We start from the raw sequence: 20,238 nt of genomic DNA on the forward strand, positions 1-20,238 counted from the left end.
TCCCTGGCCCCTCCAGTCTCCACCTTGAGTTATCTTTGCAGCTTTCGAGGAATGTTATTTTTCCTGAGGATTCTTAGAAAGTAAATACACTGCTGAGCCTTCTTTGACAGCTACGCTGTGTTCAAACCCCAGGACAGGTCCTTCGTGATGTGAACTCCCAGGAAACGCTGTTTCACAGAAAAATATAAAATACATATTTCTTTCTCTTGTCTGACTATTTCTTGAGTGGTCACAAAACTAGCATATGTAGTTTTGCAGACCTCATCCTCTTTGAGCACTGATTTTTGGTCAGCCTTCTGCATCAGTTCTGAAACTGCTTCCCCCTCCTCTCACCTCCCTCCAAATATTTTTCAGCAAAGTTTGCTGTTTGTTCTGCAAATGTCTTAAAACTACTTACAGCCACTCCCATCAGAGATAAATGCAAATGGCTCTGCCCAGACATTTTTATTTTTCTCCTTCCATTTTCTTCAGATATTTTTTTACTTATATTTATCCATGTTTAGCCTACCTGTGGTGGTAAAGCTTGATAAATGTGCCGTGGTTTGTCGGGCATATCCTGGCGTTTGTGATGTGTAGGGATGGGTACCGGTATCCGGTGCCATGATGGCACCGGTTCTGACATAAACGGTAGTAACCAGACCGAAAAGCAGCGCATATTTCGGTGCTTTATTTCGGTGCATTTTTCCTGAGCTGTGATACACTTTAGATTCTAGCCAATCATTTTACGTTTCCGCGGATAGTAGGTGGGTCCAGGTACGTATGTTCTTTTAGAGCAGAGCAACAGAGTAAAAATGCCGAAGGCAGAGCGGTCAAAAGCCTGGCTGTACTTAACAGCAAAATATGCAAACTCAGCAGCCTGCAACAAGTGCTTTAAGCTGATACTGTGATACTGTCAAAGGAGGTAACACCTGAAATCCGATGAAACACCTGGCAACGCATAGCGTTTTTTTTTAAAGCCGAGAAATGTGCCGTATTTGATAGCTTGCTGCGAGACCTCACACCGTGCGCATCTACTGCGGTAGTGATGGGTCGTTCGCGAACGAAATGGCTCTTAGAGCCGAGTCTTTGACGTGAACGACGCGAGCTGGCTCCTCATCGCGAGCCGTCACGTGGGGGTTTTTTTTCTTTCTCTCACCCTCTCTCTCGCACTTTTTTCCGCTTCACTCCGCACGCGAGCATTGTGCTTTACGCTGGGCAGAGGGGGGAGGGGCGGTAGTTACACTCAGTAGCACAGGAACAGAGCCAGAGGGAGAGAGAGAGAGAAAGAGAGCCAGGGACAACAACATCACATTAGAAAGGTATAGTAATCATCCACAACTATTTTCAGTTGCAGATGATAAAGGATTCAGAAAGTTTATTCATGCGGGCCCATATGACAGAGAATATGCATGTTATTTTTGTTTTCATATTTTAATTTATATTTAATTGTGTTGTGGTTTGCAGTGTTTTGTGTTGTTTCACTTTAAATTTGTAAAAGGAAAAAGCTGAAAATTTAAATAGTTAAAATTTGAAATGTGAATAGTTGATTTTTGTATTATATGATTTATTTATTACATTTTATGTGGAGTGAATAAATAAAAGTATATTTACGGTGGCCCCTAGAGACAAAGCACATACAAACTTCAAATCACGTACAAACACGTACAAACTCCGAAGCACGTAAAAACACGTACAAACTCCGAAGCACGTACAAACTCCGAAGCACGTAAAAACACGTACAAACTCCGAAGCACGTACAAACTCCGAAGCACGTAAAAACACGTACAAACTCCGAAGCACGTAAAAACTCAAAACATGTACAAAAGACAACAGAAGTGCTCCAGGATGCTGGGCGCAGTGTTGAGCTTTTGTTACCTAGTGGCTACACAAGCCAGCAAGTACCAACGACCGGATTTGGTGTGTGGTAGTAACAGGTAAATGAACTTTTTTTTTAAATTATTTGAATATATATGAGTGCCTGTGTATAAATACACAAACAATACACACATGCTTTCAATTGTGTAATTTAAGTGATCTAGTAGCTCTGCTTTGGAAGTTCAGTTCATGCTAGAAATGTGTTTTGGAGTTTGTACGTATTTTGTCTCTAGGGGCCACCGCATATATTTATATATAAACATATATAAATAAAACCACTTTTTTTTACGTTAGTAATTCCTTTTGTGCATAATTTTATATTATTGTTAATAATAAATTAATTAAAGCAACAAAACAACCTGAAGAGCCGGTTCGGAGCCAAAAGAGCCGGCTCTTTTTAGTGAGCCGAACCGAAAGAGCCGGATCTCTAAAAAGAGCCGGAAATCCCATCACTATACTGCGGGTGTGGTGCCTGTTATCGGACCCGGAGTTAGCAACGTCCCCCAAAAACCCGAAGAGTAGATTCCTGGCCCCTAGCCCTGCCAGTGTAGCAGAAATGATGACGGATGATGATGGCAGCAGCAGCCGTTCTTCTCTGCGTGAGTAGCTTAATGTTGTTCGTGTGTAATTTACGTTGAGTAGGCTCACCACGTTATTACATTAATGCATGTAAGGTGAACTAGCAAACACCGTTGTAGCTACATGCAGCTGTCTTCTTGTTTGATGGCAGATACTCCCTTCACCTTGGCCAAAAAGGCTACAATGACCAAAGAAAAAGTGGAAAACAGTTAAACATGAGAGGTTTTTGGACAAAGTTTGTGTTTTTTCCATTGTTTAAGCACTGCTTCCAGCCAAGAGTGATACCATAAATCCCCTATAGCTGCAGAACAGGCTAACATTGTTATCTTTTTACAAAAAACAGCTGAACATGAGAGGTTTTTGGACCAATTTTGTGTTCTCCATTCTTTAAGCACCGGTTTGAGCACCGTTTATGCACCGGCACCGTTTCAAAAGTACCGGTTTGGCACCGGTATCGGATAAAACCTAAACGATACCCATCCCTAGTGATGTGTATTTGGAGTGACAAAAAATTAATATTACAAGATCACAATAATCTTCAAATTCTGAACAACAAAATAACAATAACAATAACAATAAAAAACAACAAATAATAAAAATATAATACACTTACAATTATTTATATTCCAAAGCCACAGAGAGCCGCAATAAGCATGCCGACCCCTGGTTCAGTGTTTTCATTCCTATTAAAAAATAATGCATATCCTTAAATTTTTCTGCAAACAGAATCTGATGTCAAATGTCTTGACCAATCAGGCATCATCAAGGACAGGAAACTGCTTGGAGGGGGTGGTTTTCATCTTCTTGAGGTTATATAGTTCCTCTATAAGTTCCTCTACACTGGACTCAGCTTGACATAGTGGGTCAGTATGGCACGTCTTCAGCTGCTCTTGATTGTGACCTCTGTTTTGGGTGTTTTCAGTCTCTGTGCTGGAAAATGTATGCCATTAGTTTCAGGAAGGCAATTTAATGTAACTTTTGATGAGCGGGGCCTGTGACGCTCCCTTGCTGCTGTCCATCATCTCGTTCATCTGACATCAGCAAGTCTGTATCTGTACAGTGGGAGAAAAATGGGAAGGTTGTGCTTGAGCGGAAATCCTGCACTGACAACAGCAACGAGATTCCTGAAATCAGCATATTATGTGGATCCAGTGCTGCGCAACATCCACAAGTGATGCAGTGTCAAGGACCTTCCTTCTCCTTAACTCATCTGTCGCTGCCGCCCGTTAAAAATAGTTCTCATTTCAGCGTCTAAAATCATCAAAGTGTGAGGTTGGAAAGCTTTATTCTGAGTGTGAGCAAAAAAAACAGGCTCTTCTCATAGAGGAAGAAGACCAGCAAACAGACTCTAACTGTGAGGAAATGCTGCCTGTATGAATATTGAATATTCATTTTATTCCGTTCATTCAATCGTTGAGTTTTCATTTTCATTTACAGTTAATCATCACTTTGTTACTTTGCATGACTTTTACATTTTACATCTCTGCCTATCTGTACTTACTGTATTTCTACTCATTCTGTCTCTAAATAAACTGTTTAATTGCTACAGTGTCTTCTTTCCACATGCATGTGTGTGTATGTGTGTACTGCTATTTTATGCAACTTTATTCATGGTACTTATTGGCCCGGACACTTTTATAAAAAGACAAAATAAAAAACAATCCCCTCCACACACTCCTTTACAAGCCTGGACTTTACAGCTAACAGGTGGATTTTCTTGTTTCAGTGCAGCTAGCCAAACTTATCCTCGGTTTTAACAACTTACTGGCTGCAACAATATACACTTAAACTGATTATTACCAATCAACCCACTTACATAACGCTCTGTACTGACAGAAGATGGTATTAAACATGTTTTTAAAACTTTAAACACTTACTTTTTTAATCTAGTTTCACAGACATAGAGTTACATCTATGTCAGTTTTTGAGAGCAGGGCTCTGATGTGTAACTTAGCCAGTTATTAGCATAATTTCTTCTTTAATACTGCAGGACTCTATGCTTCCCCTCAATTCAATTCAATTCAATTTTATTTATATAGCGCCAAATCACAACAAAAGTCGCCTCAAGGCGCTTCATAGATACAGAGAAAAACCCAACAATCATATGACCCCCTATGAGCAAGCACTTTGGCGACAGTGGGAAGGAAAAACTCCCTTTTAACAGGAAGAAACCTCCGGCAGAACCAGGCTCAGGGAGGGGCGGCCATCTGCTGCGACCGGTTGGGGTGAGAGAAGGAAGACAGGATAAAAGACATGCTGTGGAAGAGAGACAGAGATTAATAACAGATACGATTCAATACAGAGAGGTCTGTTAACACATAGTGAGTGAGAAAGGTGACTGGAAAGGAAAAACTCAATGCATCATGGGAATCCCCCGGCAGCCTACATCTATTGCAGCATAACTAAGGGAGGATTCAGGGTCACCTGGTCCAGCCCTAACTATATGCCTTAGCAAAAAGGAAAGTTTTAAGCCTAATCTTAAAAGTAGAGATAGTGTCTGTCTCCCGAATCCAAACTGGAAGCTGGTTCCACAGAAGAGGGGCCTGAAAACTGAAGGCTCTCCCTCCCATTCTACTTTTAAATACTCTAGGAACAACAAGTAGGCCTGCAGAGCGAGAGCGAAGTGCTCTAATAGGGTGATATGGCACTACAAGGTCATTAAGATAAGATGGGGCCTGATTATTTAAGACCTTGTATGTGAGGAGCAGGATTTTGAATTCAATTCTGGATTTAACAGGAAGCCAATGAAGGGAAGCCAAAACAGGAGAAATATGCTCTCTCTTTCTAGTCCCTGTCAGTACTCTTGCTGCAGCATTTTGGATTAACTGAAGGCTTTTCAGTGAGTTTTTTGGACATCCTGATAATAATGAATTGCAGTAGTCCAGCCTGGAAGTAATAAATGCATGAACTAGTTTTTCAGCGTCACTCTGAGACAGGATATTTCTAATTTTAGAGATGTTGCGCAAATGGAAGAACGCAGTCTTACATATTTGTTTAATATGTGCGTTGAAGGACATATCCTGGTCAAAAATGACTCCAAGGTTCCTCACAGTGTTACTGGAGGCCAAGGTAATGCCATCCAGAGTAAGAATCTGGTTAGATACCATATTTCTAAGCTTTTCAGCGCCGAGTACAATGACCTCAGTTTTATCTGAGTTAAGAAGCAGAAAGTTAGTGGCCATCCAAGTCTTTATTGCAGTAGTCCAGCCTGGAAGTCCAGCCTCACATTTCACTTCCTTTTTGAATTGTTTTTAATTAAAACTTTCTGTTCCACTTTCTTTTTTATCAATTCGGACATCAATAACAAATGGTTGTATGCAGCGAAAAATTATTTCTAAAACTAAAAAAGGGCTTAATCTATAAGTGAGATTGCTGTGTGATATTTGTTGTGTTTTATTTGTTTTGTACTATCAAGTTGTCATTCTGGGAAAAGGTTGTAAATGTTAATGAAGCTTTAACTGGTTGATATAACGTAGCCTCTGAAAGGAAGTAAACAGGTAAAGGGAATTAGAGCCAGGAGGAAGCTGCACAGTTTTTCACCCATTGTGTGTTTCTGTGTTTTTTATTTTCCGTAAAAGTCACTTTCTATTATGTGACTTTTTGTAAAGTGTACCAAGCTTCATGAAGGAGCTTTTAATTGCACTTAAAAAATGAAGTATTAAAGGCAGACTGTCCTGCTTTAAAAAACAACCCCATATGTTGTCGTACATCAAACTTTCAATACTAATCCCTACATTTTGGAATCAAGAGACCTCCATTAGTCACAAATGAAAAAATATGTGAAAACATTTTTTGGGTTTTTTTGCTTGTATTTTCTCTATATTGCACTAAACCATACACAGCATATAGCACACACTGAACATACCACCTTTATAAAATTTCTGCCTCTACTGTATTTCTACACAAAATGATAATGTTATGCTTTAGACCTGAAACTAGCAGCTAAAATAAAAAAAAAATGAAATCATCTTAGCTACAGTGTTACAGAGTATCACATCTTCTGCTTTCAGATCAAAATGCACACAAAAGCACTTCTGCTATAAGTTTGTCCTCTATGTGTCACAAATGCTTCACCAATCTCCACTGATGCAAAGGTGCCTTAAACATGTAATGAGAAGTATTTTTACTGCTGCCTTCAAACATCACTCATAAAACTGCCCCAAACAAATAATTCTGTGTTTCTACAAACGTACTGAAAACAAAACCAAATGGAGAAATGAACTGAAGCTGAAGTGAACACAGAAAGAGGAACTGACTGATGTAAGCTGACCCCTAGAAGCCAGGTGTGGCAGCTGTGTTTGCATATATAGTGAAACTACACTTGTGCCAGCGCACTGTAGGTACTGATGAAGCAGACAGATATCGTGTGAAAGAAGAAGATACAGCAGATGTATGTATTTACTCTTTTCATTGATTTCAATGTAATTCTGTGTCTTATTTCCTGCTGCGATGTGGATGATGGGTCAGCTTGCTTCCTGTTGAAATTAGTTCAATATTTGAGTTAGTACATATTATTAAGTTGAGCTAAGACGAAACAAATTGATTATACTGGAAAATGTTCTCCTCTGTAACGGGGCCCTGGCACCAAGGGCGTAGATTTGGCATGGACGGAAAGGACATGCCCCCACCAATATCCAGTGATTATTTAATTGTCCCCACCAATAATTTGATCTATTCAAGTAAAGAAAAACAAACCCGATAGTAAGAAAAAACCGATCTGTCAACGTCTCATTCACCCAGCGGTGCAGAAAGAGTTAAATTACGTTCTCCACTGGAGTCCTACGTCATGTGACAAATATGGCCAATGTGATTGGCTGCAGTGTTGCCAACTTAGCGACTTTGTCGCTATATTTAGCGAGTTTTCAGACCCTCTTAGCGACTTTTTTTTTCTAAAGAGCGACTAGCGACAAATCTGGCAACTTTTTCTGGTGTTATTGGAGACTTATTTATGACGACTTTTTGACGTGAAAGCGGGTATCGCTTTTACTCTCAACAAGCAGCGGATGCTGCCGGGGGCACCTCACCCGTGCCAAAGCGCTCACCGGCAGAGGATAGTCCTCCCCCAGCTGCTATCAGGGCAGGAGATGTTCACACCTGTGCACCCGAACTGCAAATGAATCTCGCATGAGCGAAGCCGCTGCTCCCGCACTGACTGTAACGCAGTCAGTTCTTCTTTTACTGTTATGTTGTTTTGTGGATCAGGTTTAAAACTACTTATAAACACACACACACAGTAACTCCACCAGAGTGCCTATTTTGGGTCACTTTTGCCGGTCCAAGCCCGGATAAAGGAGCAGGGTTGGAATTGTGACATTACAAAAAACAATAATTGAAAAAATAAATTTAATTTGTAGTTCTAAATAAATTCTAAATGCATTTAGGACGTTTTTTACTCACTTTATGTCTCTTCCACGATATTATTTCTCTCTCCAACAACGTAGGTTACAATTATATTAGCATGACCAATTATGCAAATTAGGCGGTGACGTCATTTAGCGACTTCTAGCGACTTTTAGGACAGCCAATAGGAGTTGGCAACACTGATTGGCTGTGCCTTTCAAGGAGCTCTGTTTAGTTTTAGCAGTGGCAAGCCTGCGCTGCGAGGACCTGCAAGGAGGAGAGGAGGATGGCAGCAAAAAGGAAGAACCTGGATATAAGAAAGTATTTTTCAAAGAAACCTGTAAGTCACTTAAAGTCAAGTTCACTCATAAAATGTGTCCGTCATAACGTTACAGGCTATGCTAGGCTTTGGCCCACATCAGTCTAAAATTCTATGTAACCATGAATAACGTGTTTTGGAAACTAACTGCACAACAGGCAGCAGTATTAGTTCTCTCAGTCTCAGAGCAGCATTTCTAATTTTAAATGAAACTGTCAGAGAAAACGGCAGCCTCGAGCAAGCCAGGATATTAGTTTACAGAGGCTGTTAAAATTATGTCTAACGTTAAAATGTTGGTGACACAGAAATTTCATCCTAATGGCACTGACGTATTCATAGGTCATAGTCATGAATAGTCATGATTTTGCAAATATTCCACCTTGTAGTGCAGTTTGCACAAATTGTTTTAAATGCACTCACCCTACAAACATTACTGATGAGTCAAGATCTGCACAAACTGACAGACACACTGAAGCAGCTACACATTTTTTCTTATTGTCATGTTTGTCCTATTTGTCAGGTGACAGAAGAACCAACACAAAGCTCAGAGAGTAATGGTGACACAAGATCACAGGTGAAATTTGATGATGACTTGTTGGTTCATGACTGTATTTGAAGCACATGTGTGACTGCATGCATGTGGAATGTCTCACTGTTATTTATCAGGTGACAGAGGCAGCTCTGCCATGTTGTAGCTCGGACAGAGGTGAAGAGGCGAGGTCACAGGTGACTGACTGATGTTTTGGTGCTATAGATTAACTAATATTTATTATAATGACAGTTGTTAGGCTGCTGATGTAAACTGATTCATTAGTGTATATTTGACAAAGAATCTGAATTGACATGTCTCACTTTTTATATGGAATATGACTGAAGCAAACTAAAGTATAAAATACTTAGTCATTTGTTTAATAGTAATTTAACATTATATAATTCACATATAAAACTATGAATTGTAATTTTACAAAAGCACGTAGAATAGCATATGTAGGCAAGTATATTTCTCCTTTCTTTTAATCAAGAAGCAAAGACAAAAAGGAAAAAGAATAAGAAACAGGGCAGGGTTCGGTGGTTGAATCATCCGTCCCCACCAATTCCAAAACCAAATCTACGCCTTTGCCTGACACAGAACATTTGAGAACCTTTGCTCTGGACGGAGAAGACTGAGGGAGACCACACCCTGTGCACTGTCTCTGTGTCTGTTGGGAGGACTGAACCATTAATTTGGTCTTTTGTATATTGAGACATGAGTTATTTAAGCTTAATGTTTCTATTAAGAATGTGCAGATGAAACTGATTTCTTATTTCTTTGGGTAATACAAGTTTTTTATTAAATTATTGCCATAACAAGGTCCGCGTCAGGTGTTGAGGAACCAGGGCACCCTGACGAGAAGTGGGCTACTGGAACAAGAAGGCATCGGTGGGCAAGAGACGAAAACAGGGCGTTGTTGGAATGCTACTACGCAAGTAACCCTGGTGGAAGGGGCTACATGAATAGGATGAGGGACCTTTGGATTCTTCGATACCCAACATCCACAATATACAGTGGGGCAAAAAAGTATTTAGTCAGCCACCGATTGTGCAAGTTCCCCCACTTAAAATGATGACAGAGGTCAGTAATTTGCACCAGAGGTACACTTCAACTGTGAGAGACAGAATATGAAAAAAAAATCCATGAATTCACATGGTAGGATTTGTAAAGAATTTATTCGTAAATCAGGGTGGAAAATAAGTATTTGGTCACCTCAAACAAGGAAAATCCCTGGCTCTCACAGACCTGTAACGTCTTCTGTAAGAAGCTTTTCTGTCCCCCACTCGTTACCTGTATGAATGGCACCTGTTTGACCTCATCATCTGTATAAAAGACACCTGTCCACAGCCTCAACCAGTCAGACTCCAAACTCCGCCATGGCCAAGACCAAAGAGCTTTCGAAGGACACCAGGAAAAGAATTGTAGACCTGCACCAGACTGGGAAGAGTGAATCTACAATAGGCAAGCAGCTTGGTGTGAAAAAATCAACTGTGGGAGCAATCATCAGAAAATGGAAGACATACAAGACCACTGATAATCTCCCTCAATCTGGGGCTCCACTCAAGATCTCATCCCGTGGGGTCAAAATGATCATGAGAACGGTGAGCAAAGATCCCAGAACCACACGGGGGGACCTGGTGAATGACCTGCAGAGAGCTGGGACCAAAGTAACAAAGGTCACCATCAGTAACACACTACAACGGCAGGGAATCAAATCCCGCAGTGCCAGACGTGTTCCGCTGCTGAAGCCAGTGCATGTCCAGGCCCGTCTGAAGTTTGCCAGAGAGCACATGGATGATACAGCAGAGGATTGGGAGAATGTCATGTGGTCAGATGAAACCAAAGTAGAACTTTTTGGTATAAACTCAACTCGTCATGTTTGGAGGAAGAAGAATACTGAGTTGCATCCCAAGAACACCATACCTACTGTGAAGCATGGGGGTGGAAACATCATGCTATGGGGCTGTTTTTCTGCCAAGGGGACAGGACGACTGATCCGTGTTAAGGACAGAATGAATGGGGCCAAGTATCGTGAGATTTTGAGCCAAAACCTCCTTCCATCAGTGAGAACTTTGAAGATGAAACGAGGCTGGGTCTTCCAACATGACAATGATCCAAAACACACCGTCCGGGCAACAAAGGAGTGGCTCCGTAAGAAGCATTTGAAAGTCCTGGAGTGGCCTAGCCAGTCTCCAGACCTCAACCCCATAGAAAATCTGTGGCGGGAGTTGAAAGTCCGTGTTGCTCGGCGACAGCCCCAAAACATCACTGCTCTTGAGAAGATCTGCATGGAGGAATGGGCCAAAATACCAGCTACTGTGTGTGCAAACCTGGTAAAGACCTATAGTAAACGTTTGACCTCTGTTATTGCCAACAAAGGTTATGTTACAAAGTATTGAGTTGTATTTTTGTTATTGACCAAATACTTATTTTCCACCCTGATTTACAAATAAATTCTTTACAAATCCTACCATGTGAATTCATGGATTTTTGTTTTCACATTCTGTCTCTCACAGTTGAAGTGTACCTCTGGTGCAAATTACTGACCTCTGTCATCATTTTAAGTGGGGGAACTTGCACAATCGGTGGCTGACTAAATACTTTTTTGCCCCACTGTATACACATATTGCCCTAGCTGATGTTTTTCCTCACTCCCCAGACACGAATCTCCCAAACCTGAGCCTGGACTCAGCTCTATTACTATGAGGGAGAGATCCAGTCCACAGGGAGACCACACTGACTTTAAAAACATGGAAGTGTCTCCTGATGACAAGTAAGAGTTGCTGAATATCAAAGGGTCCTTCCATGATAATGATAATCAGTGAGAAGATATGGCTTACCGCATACATTGACCATATATCATTATTATTATTAGTAGTAGTAGTATTTCAATTAATGTGGGAATAAAAAGAACAAAAGCTGAATAAACAGCCTAATGAGAGAAGAGCTTCAACTTTTATAGACTTACTGTGATGTTATTCTTTATTCCCTAGTCTATGCAGCAGTTTTTGTATCTGATCGCTAATAATTCAGTTTTTCTCTTTCATGATCTTTTTCTTTGTTCACCGGGTTCAGAGAGACACCAGATGCTCCTGAAGCTGGACCTGGACCCAGATGTGTGTCTTTGCAGAGTGATCGGTCAAAGGATTCCAGCATCAACTTTAAGGGAGTAAAATCTGCTGCTGCTGAGGAGTAAGACATTTCAAATGTTCCTTATAGACCGGAAGTTTAAGAGCTCCATGAGGTAGATCTATCATAACAGCCCATCCCTTTCCTGCACTGGGTGTCACACTGATTATAATTTATGCAGTAATCAACAGGAATGCAGACCGCAGCTAGTCAGTTTGACGAGTAGTTCCCTTTGCCCTGATAAATAAGAGTCCAATGCTGTGGGTGTCAGGTTTGCTTAGGAAAGTGAAGTGACCTGAAAGTATATATAAAAAAAACCCATTAAGAAAAGCAGGTATTTTGGGCACATTGGCTGCTTTAACTGCTACACACCATTTGCTTAATGAGCTACTTAATATGTAGCTGGATGTTGAGTCCAGATATTTGACTCTTGGACAAAGTTGGACAAATATTGGACATTTTGTTAATTCATTGAACCATTAAGTTTTACTTTCTGCAGCAACTGCTTTGTTATTACTTACTGTTGACTGACAGCATGAAAGTACAAAATAAATTATTTTGGCAACAGTTTTTTATATTTGCTCCTTAAGAATAAATTATAGGCTCTGCCAACTTTTCTTTCATCTTTCTTTATATTTAATAATACTGCTGTGGTCTTGTACACAAAGGCTCTTAATTTAGTAATCAATGTGATCAATTTAAAGGAATTAAGCTAAATCAATTTAGTAATAAAATATTCGAAGAAAAAAAACATCTTGTATTTATGTACAAAATGGTTACAGTTTCTTCATGATGTCTCCACAGAGCTGATCAGGAGAGTTCAGATGTTTTAATTCTTCAGCATCAAACTGATCTGGACTCAGTATTTAAGGTTTGTACTAGAGATGGCACGATACCACTTTTTTATGTCCGATACCGATACCGATATCATAAATTTGGATATCTGCCGATACCGATATGAATCCGATATAGTGTGTTTTTTAATCAATAAAACGTTTTTTTTAATATCTTGCTGCATTTTGTATAAGTTTATACTCAAGTTTAAATAAATAACAACACTAAAGCTATTCTGTTATACCTGTATGTAAAAAATACAACAAAATATTTCATAGTTCAGCAACACTGATCAATCTAATAAACTTAAACTTGCACCATCCTCCCTATTCTGGTATTTTAAAGAGTACTTAGCAGAAATATCAAGCAACCTAACTAATAGGGTTGCAAACTCCCAGCAAAAAAAAAAAAAAGGGAACAACCCCCCACCCTCCAGCTCATGATGCTTAATCGATGTAATCAAATTTAATTTGATGCAGGGGGAAAAATGCACAGAAAGAAATTATTTTTCAAGAATAATTAAATAGATTCAACATCTTTCTTCAACAGAATTGCAGACTGCACAGATGGTTCCTTCCCAAAGGAAAAAGTAGTATAGCTTACTAGGGTATATTAGACTTAACAGTTACTATATACAGTAATGGACTTCTATATATTTTACATCAGATTAAAACTTTGGTGTAAGAGTCAGATAATTATTTATTAAAAGCTAGATATTTTAAATGAGAACAAGAAAGAAAAGTATGTCTTTGTGCCCCCCTTTTCCCTGTTCATGCCCTATCGGCCCCCCTGGCTAAACTTTGCTAGATCCGCCCCTGCACAGTTACCAGCCGTCAGCTACGTAGAAAACGATCCTGGTCTAGAAAGTAATATTAAATAAATTCTAACAACAGCTTATCAAGCTTAAACGTGCTGCTGTTGTTCAGCCGCTGGTTTCCTCTTTCTGGTGCAAAGTGGGCCAAAAACTAAGAAGAGAGACGGACTCTCGACAGAAAAGCCGATCAGCTGATCATTAAGCAGTTTCACGATTGAAGTAGCAGCAGGAGAGAGAGAGAGAGAGGCAGTCACTCCATATATCTGTTGTTAAGCTTAAGGTGGGAATGCTTTACAAACATTCAGAGATGAACTTACACACTTGCTTTACTTCTCTCTGGGAAAACTTCCTCGGAGATGAAATGCTGGTTTGCTAGCAAGGCTACAAATACACACAGCGGCTCTATCACGTGACGTATACTGCTGCGAGTGCTACGGTTATGAGCCGAGTTACGCCGTGTAGCAAGCTTTGTGAGGTGCTTTTTTGATATTTAATGGATCGGATTACATTTTTTATTTCTCGCCGATATCCGATCCAGTAATTTGGGTCAGTATCGGACCGATACCGATACGTAATATCGGATCGGTCCATCTCTAGTTTGTACATGTACACCAAACTCTGTTTGTAGTAATTTTCATGTTGCACTTTTTAGAGTATCAAAAATATTTAAATATCTGCTGGCAAAAGCAGTTATTTCATGTTTCACTATATTCTTTATTTATAAAGAACTTTTAAAATCAAAGCTTTAAAGTGCTCATGAGTTTAGATTGTGTTATTATTTTCCAGATGCTGGAGGAAACCATTATCACTTTTGTGAAGAACGAACTAAAGAAGCTGCAGAATGATCTGAATCCAGATTATTCAGAGTGTCAGAGGGATGAAGAGGAGGTGTTGGACAGTGAGGAAGAGAAGCAGAGAAGGAGCAGCAGAGAGGCATTTCTGAAACTTGCAGTTAACTTCCTGAGAATAATGAAACAGGAGGAGCTGGCTGACTGTCTGCAGAGCAGTGAGAGGATTTCTCTTCATAAATTCATTCTTCACAGGAATGAAATTGTCACATTTTCTATAATCATAACACTCATGTTTCTGGTGCTTTCCTGTAGAAAGTCCTGATCCACTTTGTGAGAATACATTTAAATGTAACCTGAAGAAGAAGTTCCAGTGTGTCTTTGAGGGGATTGCTAAACCAGGAACCCGAATCACTCTAAATGCGATCTACACAGAGCTCTGCATCACAGAGGAAGGGACCGGAGAGCTCAACACTGAACATGAGGTCAGACAGATTGAAATGTTTTCCTGGAAACCAAACAGACCAGAAACAACAATCAGGTGTGAAGACATCTTTAAAGCTTCAACTGGAAGAGACAAAGCAATCAGAACAGTTCTGACCAAAGGAGTGGCTGGCATCGGGAAAACATTCCTGACACAATAGTTCACTTTGGACTGGGCTGAAGACAAGACCAACCAGGACATCCAGTTCATTTTTCCATTTCCATTCAGAGATCTGAATTTACTGAGGGATAAAAAGTTCAGCTTAGTGGGACTTATTCATCACTTCTTCACTGAAATCAAAGAAGCAGGAATCTGCAACTTCAAAAAGTTCAAAGTTGTGTTCATCTTTGATGGTCTAGATGAGTGTCGACTTCCTCTGAACTTCCACATCACTGAGATCCTCAATGATGTTACAGAGTCCACATCAGTGGATGTGCTGCTGACAAACCTCATCAGAGGAAAGTTGCTTCCTTCTGCTCACATCTGGATAACCACACGACCTGCAGCAGCCAATCAGATCCCTGCTGAATATATAGACATGGTTACAGAGGTCAGAGGGTTCACTGACCCACAGAAGGAAGAGTACTTCAGGAAGAGACTCAGAGACAAGGAAGAGGCCAACACCATAATCTCTCATATCAAGACATCACGAAGCCTCCACATCATGTGTCACATCCCAATCTTCTGCTGGATCACTGCTACAGTTTTAGAGAGCGTGTTAAAAGCCAAACAGGCTGGAGGAAAGCTGCCCAAGACGCTGACTGAGATGTACATTCACTTCCTGGTGGTTCAGACCAAAGTGAAGAACATCAAGTATGATGGAGGAGCTGAGACAGATCCTCTCTGGAGTTCAGAGAGCAAGAAGATGATTGAAGCACTGGGGAAACTGGCTTTTCAGCAGCTACAGAAGGGCAACCTGATCTTCTATGAATCAGACCTGACAGAGTGTGGCATTAATGTCAGAGAGGCCTCAGTGTATTCAGGAGTGTTCACACAGGTCTTTAAAGAAGAGAGAGGACTGTACCAAGAGAAGGTGTTCTGTTTTGTCCATCTGAGTGTTCAGGAGTTTCTGGCGACTTTTCATGTCCATCTGACATTCACCAACTCTGGTATCAACCTGCTGGAAGAAGAAGAAACAGCCTCAGTGCAGACTGGAGAATCTTCAGTAAGACAGTTCTACCAGAGTGCTGTGGACAAGGCTTTAAAGAGTCCAAATGGACTCTTGGACTTGTTTCTTCGCTTCCTCCTTGGTCTTTCACTGCAGACCAATCAGACTCTCCTACAAGGTCTCCTGACACTGAAAAGAAACAGCTCACAGACCAATCATGAAACAGTCCAGTACATAAAAAATAAACTGAATGAGAATCTCTCTCCTGAAAAAAGCATCAATCTGTTCCACTGTCTGAATGAACTGAAGGATGACTCTCTAGTGAAGGAGATCCAACGTCATCTGAGTTCAGGAAGCCTGCCCATACTTGATCTTTCTCCTGCCCAGTGGTCAGCTCTGGTCTTTGTCCTACTGTCATCAGAAGACGAGCTGGATGTCTTTGATCTGAAGGAATACTCAGCTTCAGAGGAGGCATTTTTGAGGCTGCTACCAGTGGTCAAAGCCTCGAAGAAAGTTCTGTAAGTGTGTAACCAGCATGAAACAGGTTGGGGCATGTTTCACATCTGTGCTCCTCTAGGAAATTGGTAACATCACATATTTTTTCTAACTTTTTCACTGATATATTTTCAGGCTTAGCGGATGTAACCTCACAAAGAAAAGTTGTGAAGCTCTATCATCAGTTCTTAGATCCCAGTCTTGTAAACTTAGAGAGCTGGACATGAGTAACAACAACATTCAAGACTCTGGAGTGGAGTTATTGTGTGTTGGCCTTGAAAGTCCACACTGCACACTTCAAACCCTCAGGTTAGATCATCTTACTCTTTGTTTAAGATTTTGACATTCCACTAATTAAAATAATCTTTGTTTTAAATGACAAACAAACAAATTAAATGTAGTTCACTCAGACTGTGTGCTATGTATTGTGTTATATTTGCAGGCTTTCAGGCTGTCTGATCACAGAGAAAGGCTGTGCTTTCCTCAATTCAGCTCTGAGCTCTAACCCCTCCCATCTGACACAGCTGGACCTGAGCTATAATCATCTAGGTGACTCAGGAATAAAGCTGCTGTTGACTCGACTGCAGGATCCACAGTGGAAACTGGAAAGCCTCAGGTAAGGAGAAGTTGAGGTAGGGCTACAAACATTACCTCTATGATGTAAGCCTACACCATAGTATTATTAGTAGGCAAGACAATGTAAATGGAATAAATTGTGTTTTATATGTTTAAACAAAACAGGTACAGAATAAAACAAAAGTATGATAATTGTTCATGTGAGGGAAGGAAACACAAAACATTTGCTTTTGATTGCTGAACAAGAATGGGCTACTCTGACACCGTCCCTTTTTTAATTTCAGGATGGAGCCTTGTGGAGTACAATGGCTGAAACCAGGTTTAAGGAAATGTAAGTGTGTTTTTAAATCCAGGCATTAAATCACTGACAGCTTGCATTTAAACCCCGTTATATTGTGTAGTATAATTAGTATACTTTATTTATCATCTTTATATATGTATATTTGAAATGATCAGTTTTAAAAAATACAGCCACAGCAAAGGTATATAAACAATCAGTTCCAAGAAAGATTTGCATAGGTAAAAAGCCACCGGCATACCTTAAGGTAAAATCATAAGGTATGGTTGTACCTTCTTGTACAACCATAATAAGTCACTTTACCAGCTGGAGTTTGATCTTCATGAAGTGACGTGAAAACCAGGGTCAGTAGAGTGTCTGCATCACTGGAGAGGATACACAAATAACTGACTAACTGTCTCCTCAGATCTTCCCTAGCAAGATCCAGAGATACTTGAACTCTTCATTTGGCACTGAAAGTGTGTAAATAATTTGCAGCTTAGAGCCACGGCATCAGACTTGAAGGTTCACATATCCTCACTTCAGTCATCTTCACACTTGACTGCAAACTGGTCCTCTACAAATTGGAAATAACCACATGACCATATCATGCACTAAATGAGACATAATCCACAAACCGTTTTGTATTTTGTCGACTCTATTATCATAGATTTCTTGAAAAGGAAAGCCCTGGTGGAGTGTAATGTGGACTGCTAAGGAAAACCAACCACTCCATTAGGGACTTGTCATTTTACAGGCACAGCTCTGTGCTCCAGCCTCAATAATTGAGATGCATCTAGCTGGGACATTTCATACTCAACATTGTGTTGACATTCTGATGCAATCAGATTTTACCTAACTAATAGAGTGGGAGTTCTTAAGTAGTAGAGTTTTTCAAAACAGCCCACGGGGAATTAAAGCGGTGGGATTTAAAATACAAAGTTCAGATGTGAATTGAAAAAGTGGATTGTTGGATGAGAACTTGACTATAATAATTGGTAAAGGTGATATTCATCATCAACTATAAGACAAACAACACAATCTCATGACGAACCATCCTGTGAAGTGGTAAGTCATTTTTGTAGTGGACCCTGAGCTGTGAATGCAGACAATTTTAGGCTTGGAGTTGAATAATCACTGCATGCTGTAGTTAGGTACTGTATGTCTTAATTTTCCTGGTAATCTGTATTTATGATTCCTTTAATTCCAGAATATCTTCAGACTGTATAGCACAGTAACTCTTGTAGTCTGAATGATCAGAGTTCTACAAACTGATTGAATATCTTCTCCCCATATTCTTTCCATTAGATTTCTGTGAACTAAATCTGGATCTAAACACAATACACAGAAAACTCAAACTGTCTGACAACAACAGGAAGGTGGTGCATGTAGAAGAGGACCAGCAGTATGTTGATAATTATGAAAGATTTGATCATTGGCCTCAGCTGCTGTGTACCAACACTCTGAAGGGTCGCTGTTACTGGGAGGTTGAGTGGAGTGGAGAGGTTCGTATTGCAGTGGCTTACAAAGGAATAAAACGGAAAGGAAACAGGGATGACAGCAGGTTTGGCAAAACTGATCAGTCCTGGTCTTTGTACTGTGATGAGCGTGAATACTTTGCAACTCACAATTACAAATCAAGAGCCATCTCTGCCTGTCACAAAGTAGCAGTGTATGTGGACTGTCCTATGGGCACCGTGTCTTTCTATAACATAATCTCTGGCACACTGGTCCACCTCCACACCTTCAACACCACATTCACTGAACCTGTATACCCTGGGTTTAGAGTTGGGTTACGTGACTCTCATATCTACATCTGTGCTGACTCAGAAAACTGAACATGAGCTCATAAAGTAGCAATATAGCAAAGTTACTGAGCTACAGTAACAAAAGTGTCATCCATATATTATAAAATGCACAACATTATACATTTGAATGTGGTGAATGTTTCAAATGTGATTCAAATTACACCAACAGTCCGCCAAAAGTCCTAGTGACATCTTCTTAACTTCTAGATCATGCAGTAGTAGTGGAAATAGAAACCTGAGGAAAAAATTTTAAAAACAGGCAAAACATTTGATTAAGTGAACCGGTGGTTGTAATATGTTTGCAATTCAAGTGCATAGTTCAGAGGCTTTTGGATAGGAATCCTGTAGCACCACCATCTGGCCAAAAATTACTGAAAAGCATCAGAGAGAGCAGGAGTAGTTCAAAGTTCAGACTGGATTCAAAACAGTACCAAAAGTTAAGCTTCGGGATCACTTTGGATCAGACTGTACTGGACCTGTGAAGAATGAGATGAGAAGAGCATTAACAAACACTGATACAAGTTCATCACGTTGCTGTGTGATGATTTGACAGAGAACTCAAATGAAAGCAGCAATAAGGGAATATCAACACATATTCTCTTATCAGCTCTGGTTTGAAGCTGCTATCAAAACATTAGATTGAGTTTGCAGAAGTCTACAGTCAGATTTTTGGAGCAAACACATCCAAGACTCAAAGCTGGAAGTCTTCCTTCCTTCCTTTAATTTGCTGAAGAATTTGAATATTCTACCAACAACTTCTGCTTCTTAAATTATTTTTAAATCCATAAATATTTTATTCCAAATTGCAGTGGTTAGCGAGGCCTCCATGTCTGAACCTCCTGGTCAGCTGAGATCTTTACCTGTGCCTGTATAATCTGCTTTCATGTATAATAGAAAGATATGAATGAAGAATGAAAACTTTCCTCAATGCACAGTGGTTTTTGCAAATGTTGTAAAGCACCTGTATTGAAATTTGTCATACACTAATAAGCATCTAAACTTCTAGATGCTCGATGATGATGATGATGATAATAAAGAAAATAAGCTTCAGTCAATGGCCATGGCAATAGAACAGCATACTTAATATGCTTAGAAGGACTCATGGAAAGAGAAATATGTGCAGAGAATCAAGCTGCAAGAGTTTTTCTGAGGTTCCTGCTCAAAAACCACATGCCCAAAATGTACGAGAGTGTTCCCTTATTTCTCTCTATTATATAAATGTAAGTAACAGAGGCTGGAACATAGAGGGAAGTAGTTTTTTTTTTCTTACCTAATTTATTTTTGCATGTTATTGCATATAA

At 40.0% G+C, this 20,238-nt stretch overlaps 1 protein-coding gene and 1 pseudogene across 1 annotated transcript; both read left to right on the plus strand.

Moving 5' to 3' along the window:
• The first annotated feature begins 11,359 nt into the window (after positions 1-11,359).
• On the plus strand, positions 11,360-16,303 carry LOC148103865 (protein NLRC3-like; annotated as a pseudogene).
• A 181-nt stretch (positions 16,304-16,484) lies between these two features.
• Positions 16,485-18,967, plus strand: LOC148103866 (neoverrucotoxin subunit beta-like). The gene is made up of 4 exons (XM_087838228.1): positions 16,485-16,585; positions 16,719-16,892; positions 17,137-17,183; positions 18,438-18,967. The coding sequence occupies exons 1-4, from the start codon at positions 16,500-16,502 to the stop codon at positions 18,965-18,967; spliced, it is 837 nt and encodes a 278-aa protein (XP_087694354.1). The 5' UTR covers positions 16,485-16,499.
• The last annotated feature ends 1,271 nt before the right edge of the window (positions 18,968-20,238 follow it).

This window comes from Neolamprologus brichardi, chromosome 3 (assembly GCF_056152115.1).
Source record: "Neolamprologus brichardi isolate AB-2024 chromosome 3, ASM5615211v1, whole genome shotgun sequence".
Classification (NCBI taxonomy): Eukaryota; Metazoa; Chordata; class Actinopteri; order Cichliformes; family Cichlidae; genus Neolamprologus; species Neolamprologus brichardi.

Bases quoted from the DNA above. Each gene is read 5' to 3' on its own strand.
- LOC148103866 (XM_087838228.1), top strand. From the start codon at position 16,500: ATGAGTAACAACAACATTCAAGACTCTGGAGTGGAGTTATTGTGTGTT. The intron at 16,893-17,136 runs GTAAGGAGAAGT...TTTTAATTTCAG, and splicing joins TGGAAACTGGAAAGCCTCAG to GATGGAGCCTTGTGGAGTAC. The intron at 17,184-18,437 runs GTAAGTGTGTTT...TCTTTCCATTAG, and splicing joins GAAACCAGGTTTAAGGAAAT to ATTTCTGTGAACTAAATCTG.